Here is a 7,355-nt window from a genome sequence, read left to right on the forward strand (position 1 = left end):
ATTTTATTTTTACATAAATATTATTTCAAAAGATATAAATACCTTTGCACCACTTATTAGTGTAAAAATAGGTACCTAATATTGTGTAAAATGTCCTGATTGGAATTGTGATTTGTCAAACTAACTAACATCGAGAAATATTGGCTCTTCCAACTAATACCATAATTTTCAGCATAATTAATTATTAATTTGATGATTAGAGTAGATAAGTCGATTCGTCTTTGACTAGAGAAATCCAAACATGGGGGCACACACAAGATAAGAGAGAGAGAGAGAGAGAGAGTGAGAGAGAGAGAGAGAGAATGGTGGTGGAAGAGAACCAGAATCAGATGATGGATTCCATCGCCGGCGACTCAGCGATGACGGCAACTGTATTAGAAGACGAAGCAGAGGAGGAAACAACCACCACCAACACATGGAAAAACACCAAGGAATCACTGATTCTACATCTCTCCAAGAAGCTTCTCCACAGAGATCTCGATTTCCGAATTGAAGCCGCTAGGGAAATCCGGAAGATGCTTAGAAAGTCTCCGGTTAAGTCTTCGGCTAGGTCAAAGCTCGCCGACGCCGGGGTTATCCCGCCGCTTGTTCCCATGCTCATCTCCTCCAACATTGATGCTCGCCACGCTTCTCTCCTCGCTCTCCTTAACCTTGCCGTTAGAAATGAACGGTAATCTCTCTAGTAGTATATAATTTTAATGCTCAATCTGAGGCCTTATTAAGATGGTTGTTTTTGCTTTAGAAAACTTCACCAATCTCTGCTTAGAGCTTGGTTTTAGGATTTGTAGCTTCTGAATGAGTCTAAGGCAACTTATTAGTTACCAACTACTGCAGGCTGGAGCTATGGTTTTTCTTGTGAGCAGGATTAAGAATTGCACTGCACTATGGCTCATTGACTCATTTGAGTTGTTGACAAAAACAAAAACAAAAAGAGAATGCTCTGAGAGTATCTATACATACTTTGTGACTTTAGATTTGTAGAAACCACAGCGATATTGATTTTAATTCAGCACACATCCAAATTCTCACTTCGATACTGACTTTTCACATTTGGAAGTTGGAACTTATTGGCAATGGCAGTCCATTTCTGAATCGTGACAGATATCAGTGTGTAGTTGTTATGTGGTTAACCTTCTTATGTTCTGATCTTCTAAATCTATCTTTACCTGGAATTTTCTGCTATTTAGATATTACGATAGCAAATCGAGGATGTCATTTACCTACTTGATCCAGCACTTATTTTCTTCTGAACCACCCTTGTGTGGTAATGAAATTTATATTTTATGTTCTTATGGTTGTCATTACGTAATTATGACTTATATTTGGTTGTGAATTCTGATTAGGAATAAGATTGAGATTGTGAAAGCCGGCGCTGTTCCTCCTCTCATACAGATTCTGAAGCTCCACAATGCTAGTTTACGTGAATTAGCCACTGCAGCAATTCTAACACTGTCAGCTGCGCCAGCCAATAAGGCGACGATTATAACTCTTGGAGTTCCACCACTTCTGGTTCAGATGCTTAGCTCTGGAACTGTTCAGGGGAAAGTAGATGCTGTCACAGCCCTTCATAATCTATCAGCTTGCAAAGAGTACTCTGCTTCAATTCTAGATGCTAAAGCCGTGTCCCCGCTCATCCACCTCCTCAAAGAATGCAAAAAACATTCCAAGTTTGCTGAAAAAGCTACAGCCTTGGTTGAGATGATCCTTTCTAACTCTGAGGATGGGCGGAATGCCATCACCTGCTGTGAAGCTGGTATTCTTACTTTAGTAGAGACTGTAGAGGATGGTTCTCCACTCAGCATAGAACACGCGGTTGGAGCGTTGCTTTCTCTATGCCACAGTGACCGAGATAAGTACCGAAAACTCATACTTAAAGAAGGTGCAATCCCAGGTCTCCTTAGTTCAACAGTCGAAGGAACATTGAAGTCCCGAGATAGAGCCAGAGTTCTCTTGGACCTGCTGAGAGAGACCCCTCGTGAGAAAGAAATGGCTCCATTAATACTAGAGAAAATTGTCTATGGCATTGCAGTACACGTTGATGGGGCAGAAAAAGCTGCTGAAACGGCTAAGAAACTGTTGCAGGATATGGTTCATAGAAGCATGGAGCTGAGCATGAAAAGCATCCAGCACAAGGCGTAGTCAGCAACTATTCCTGATATCTCGAATAGCTAACGATCATAGTGGTAATTTTATTGATATAAGCAAGAAGTGTGCATTACGAGAAAGATTTGTAGGGTTTCGGGTTCTGATCTGGAAAAATTCAAGAATCAGAGCCGTGTTTAGGTCTAGTTTTACCTCTCCGGAGCTGGAAAAAAAAACCTTTGGTAAGTTTTAGAGGCTGAATTTTTCTTTCCCTTTTGTACATACTATTGGCCCTCCTGGGTCATGTTTATATTAGAACCCTTCATCATCCGTCTACATCTTGATTGATTATTCCAGCCCATCTCTCTTGATACTTGGTCGATTAGGGGTGGTTGGTTGTGCGACTAAGTACCAAGACGAGGTGGTGCTCGGGATGCGGGTTGTTGGCTCGGTGCTGTTGTATCTTATTTTCTTTATGTATTTTCATTGAGTTTGTAACGATTAAGACATTTAAAGATTAATAAGATGAATAATTCTTTATTTGACTAGTGTTGTCATGGGAAAAGAGAAATAGCTCGAGTTACTATAAATGGAAAGTTTCCATAAATAGGAAGTTTCCATAACTAAAAGGTTCTAAAAATGGAAAGTTTTGCAGTGATCTTTGTGATAATCCTACGGGATGTGGGCGTGGGTGGCGGTCTTCTTGAAGTTTGTATCATGGTATTGAGAGGTCTTGGTGACGCTTGAGCCTTGATAGTGGTCTTAGTGACATTTATACCCTGACAGTGGTCTTGGTGATAGAGATCTTGGTGACGCTTGTCAGTGGTAGTGTTTTTCTTTGTGATGTTATGTGCCCTTATGGTGGTTTTAGTGACAGATTTCTTGGTGACGCAGGTCAGTGGTAGTGGTCTTGGCAATGCCAGATACCTTGGTGGTGGTCTTAGTGACGCCGGATGCCTTGGTGGCAGTCATGTGGGACATTTGTGTGGTCATTGTGACGTGTGTAGTCTTTATGATGTGGTTAGGGTCTTTGTGACGTTTCGGTAGCCTTAGTGGCAAGTGATAGCCGTAGGACATTGCGATGTTCCTGCGAGAGCCATAGAGGTAGTTGTGATCAGCGTGGTACTCGGTCGAGCTAAGAGTTATTGCTCTAGAGATATGATATCTCGAACAACTCATGAGGGACGGTTAGGTTCCTGTGTACCATTATCTCGAGGGACTTTGTGGCCTTAGGGTATAATTGGTATATCGTCTTCGGGTGACGATCTGAAGGCTGATATCCCGAGAGCGAGATTAGACTTCCTGATACCGTAGCTTTAGGGTTGAGGCCCGATTGCGAGCCGGTAAGACTCGAAGGATGAGGCCTGAGAGCGGGGGAGATGCATGAGTTGAGAGCAGATAATGTCAGAGGCGCGGGTTATTGGCCAGATTGAGTCCTCAAGGTTAGCCAGAGGATGTGCGGGCCATAGTGTTGGCTGCACGAGAGATCCTTGGCTGTTGGTTTGATGCTAGATTCAAGGACGAATCTATGCTGGTGGGGGATTATTGTAACACCCACGATCCAAATTTTTGGGAATTTGTTGAGGGTGTCGATCGACACCAATTTCTGATGTGTTACCGGTTCGATTTTTAATCGTCCGGTTTGCGTGGTTGGTTTTGGGAAAGCCCTAAACTCGACTTTAATTGGGAAAAGGTCGACTTCTCTTCTTTTCTCAGCCGTTTCTCGTTCTTGAGAGAGAAAGAAAGAGAGAAAAGTTTCCCATTGAGTTTTTGGTGAGTTCCTGGATTGTTCTTAAGAGATCTGTGCTTGGGGAGTGAGATCTGAGGCTAAGGACGTGGGTTGGTTGTTTTTCTCATTGAATTGCAAAGATGAGTGCATGACCATGGCTTCTCTAAGCTGAGATCTCTGTTTCTATGATTTATGTGTTATGTGGATGTTTCTTGTGGTTGTTTATGAGATTTTCGTGACTCCTGAGGCTTGGATTCGTTCCTGGGATCGTGTGGGACGGAAAGGAGAAGCTTGGAGGCGAGTTTGAGAAGTTCTGTTCAAAAGAAATCGATGCTCGACATCGGTGTCGGTCGACACGCGAGGAGGAGACTTAGCGAGTGTTGGTCGACACCATGTGGAGGTGTCGGTCGACATCATTAGGGATTTGGGAATTTTTGAGCAAGTGTCGGTCGACACTAGTTGTGGTGCCAGCCGACACCAGATGACACCACCTTGTGTTGGTCGACACCCTTCTGCAGAATCTCGTTTATGTTGTGTTGATTGGTGCATGTTACTGGTTTATTTTATTGTTATTGTTTGTGGCATGAGAGATCTTATTGCTTGTGTGTATAGCCCAGTAGATGGAAGGATTGCCTCACTAAGTATTTCTGGTAATACTTACGCCTCTCTTTTGTGTTGTGGCGCAGGTAAAGCCAAAGTATGATCGTGGAATCAAGGATATGAAGAGGAGGATGTTCTAGAGGCTCGGTTGTTTGCTCTGTGTCTGTGTTAGGATGCTAGAGTGGAATTGAGTGGTCTAGAACGGTTGCTAGGATTGCTGGTTTATGATTTGTTTATGTTCTGGATTATTGTTGTAATTGATTTCATGTTATTTCTTTAATGGTTATTGGATTTATTATTGTTATCCGCGGTTGTTATTGATTGGGGTAGATTGCTAGTGAGTATGGGATTACTAGATAATAGGATATATATATAAAAAAAACCGGTCGGGTTGTTTCAATTACTAAAATTCCCAATTAAAAACTTATTATACCCATCATTATTTGCAGTGCAAGTTGGACAACAAAGCTTATTGAACTATTAAAAGCGCAAAATAAAAAATATTCGAAACAAATTTGGGTCATGGCGTATGGGCCTAAATAAAACTCCGTCGGTTTTTACATTTATATTAACATTTTTGAAGTACATTTTGTGTTCTATTCTTGAAATTTAAATCATCTAAAAATTTATTTACAAATTTATTTACAAAATTGATCTCTACATATTTGCACAAAAAAACAATATGTTAAATATGAAAAATCATAATCAGTTACACTTATAATATACCTAATTTATCTCTACGAATAACTAAAAAATAGAAAACGCCAATTAAGTTCCTAAACTATCTCTACCAATAAGTAAATATTCCTAAACTCAGTTCTTCCCAAAATATCTTTAGGATCTCCACCTGATTTTTTTTAATTATGCTACAAATTTCTTAGCTAGCTAAACCAAAAAGACTATTGAGAACTCTCTAATTAACATGTTTTAGGCATCCTTTTTGTCCATATTTTGCATTATATATACCCTAACCTTAGCATTTTTAGGTCATTAACTGTAGGAATGCATATTTGGGCCATTTAGGGTGTTGCATTCTTGTATTTGTACATTTTGGATGAAAACAAGTGCTTTAGGGCCTAAAATAGGGAGAAACAAGGTCAAATCCGACCATGTACCCGAAGGAGCTATGGAGCAGGAAGAAGAGTCCGAATACCAACCCGATCGAAGAGGATCCAAGGGCAGGAAGAACAACCCAAAGACCTATCTGAGGAGTAACCCAACCACATCCCGAGCACCGCCTCGAGCAGACCCTCGGGCAGGACTGGGCAGCTAGGTTAAATGGGTTTCCATATATAAACTCCCATCTTCTTCCTCTCGCCCTAGCACGCCGCAGACCCGCAACACAGAGAGCGAAAGCTTCTTAGAGAGATCTTGAGTGACTCAAAATCTTTTTCCACTTTGTTAAGATTTATTTTACATTTCTTTGCTATCCTTTTAGATTTCTACTCTGTACTCTTACTTCTATCTTGTTTTTCAATACAATGCAATTTTCGTTTATCTTTGTTTTTTATGTTTTCTGCAATGAGATCTGAGTAGTGAAACAAAGTTTCTAGGGATGGGATAGACAATTATGTGTTTTTGATCGGTTAGGATGTCTTAGCTTAGTTGTTTATTTTATATAAGTTCCCTTCTAGATTGGTGTGCTTAATGCTGTCAATAGACCGAGAGGTTGAGATTAGATCTAGGGTGTTTTGTCATCGAGAGATGTAGTTGAAATGCTTGAATCAATCAATGCTAGAGATTTACTCACTTAGCCTAAGAGATTAGATGTGTAAAGAGTTTATTGACAATAATTAATCGGTTTGTATTGCCTGCTTGGTCATGTTTCTCCAACGAGAGTTGGGTAGGGGAGTGATTAAGGTTGATTGTTTCTATCACGAGAGTGTTTTAACAAGATTTTAGCGATTCATTGTCTAGGGAATATTTGCTTGAAGCATGTAGGACATCCATACTAGTTACGAACACTTAGGAGTCGATTACCCCATCCTTAGGAGCTTTCGCATCTTGATTGTTTACGCTTTTATTCATAACTCGACCCTATATCCGAGCTGGTACACGATCACCATCTTCGAGTATACCTTCGAGCTGTTCGTATTTATTTACTTTGCCCGATCACTCCACCCGATCCTGTACTCGAATGCCTGCATCGAGTATTTAGGTCGTGTAGTTCTTGTTTATTTAATTTCTTTTAATTATTTTAGGATTGTTAGATCAAACACCAACTCTTGCTTGGCTTGACTTGTTTGTTCTGATCATGTCTTATCTGCTAGCATAACAACCATTTGGATTGATAACCCTTTGTACTACAACTACATAGGGAATTGATACCCTGGGTGAAAACCATCTTATCAATTTGGCGCCGTTTCCATTTGGTTACATTTTATTTGCTACGTTTAAGATTTCAGCACTTGCTAGATCAAGTTCTTTTCTATACTTTGGTTTGGTACTGACTTGTTTTATTTCGTGTTTGTTTGTTTTGCATTTCAGGTACAACCCGAGTACCCACCCGACCCGTCACTCGATCACCTGGATCGAGTAGACCCTCTTGTACTCTCTTGGTCAACTGATTGTGCATGCAAACACGATCCAAAGGTAGCCAACACTTGAGTCCTTTCATCGACAACATCGAAAAACCTAGGCAACTACCACCAACCGATTGCACCACCTGGATTCCTACAGCAGCAAGGCCCGCAGAACCAATCTCAAGAAGCTAACCTACGCGGCCTAATTCAGCATATGATACAGAGTCAAGCATCAGCTGCTATGGACAATGCCAAATGGTTTGCGGAGATGAGCAACAAGATCGACTATGGGTATAATGACCTGAACGCCAAATATGATTCCCTCAACATTAAGCTGAGATACCTAAAAGGCCACCACAACACCCAACCGCCCCCGAAAATCAACCAGCTTCCAGGTAAAGCTGTTTAGAACCCAAAAGACT

General features: G+C 40.9%; 1 protein-coding gene across 1 annotated transcript; it reads left to right on the forward strand.

Moving 5' to 3' along the window:
- The first annotated feature begins 217 nt into the window (after window positions 1–217).
- LOC104773445 (U-box domain-containing protein 14-like) lies at window positions 218–2,622 on the forward strand. The gene is made up of 2 exons (XM_010498057.2): window positions 218–670; window positions 1,344–2,622. The coding sequence occupies exons 1-2, from the start codon at window positions 303–305 to the stop codon at window positions 2,137–2,139; spliced, it is 1,164 nt and encodes a 387-aa protein (XP_010496359.1). The 5' UTR covers window positions 218–302; the 3' UTR covers window positions 2,140–2,622.
- The last annotated feature ends 4,733 nt before the right edge of the window (window positions 2,623–7,355 follow it).

This window comes from Camelina sativa, unplaced genomic scaffold (genome assembly GCF_000633955.1).
Source record: "Camelina sativa cultivar DH55 unplaced genomic scaffold, Cs unpScaffold00544, whole genome shotgun sequence".
Classification (NCBI taxonomy): domain Eukaryota; kingdom Viridiplantae; phylum Streptophyta; class Magnoliopsida; order Brassicales; family Brassicaceae; genus Camelina; species Camelina sativa.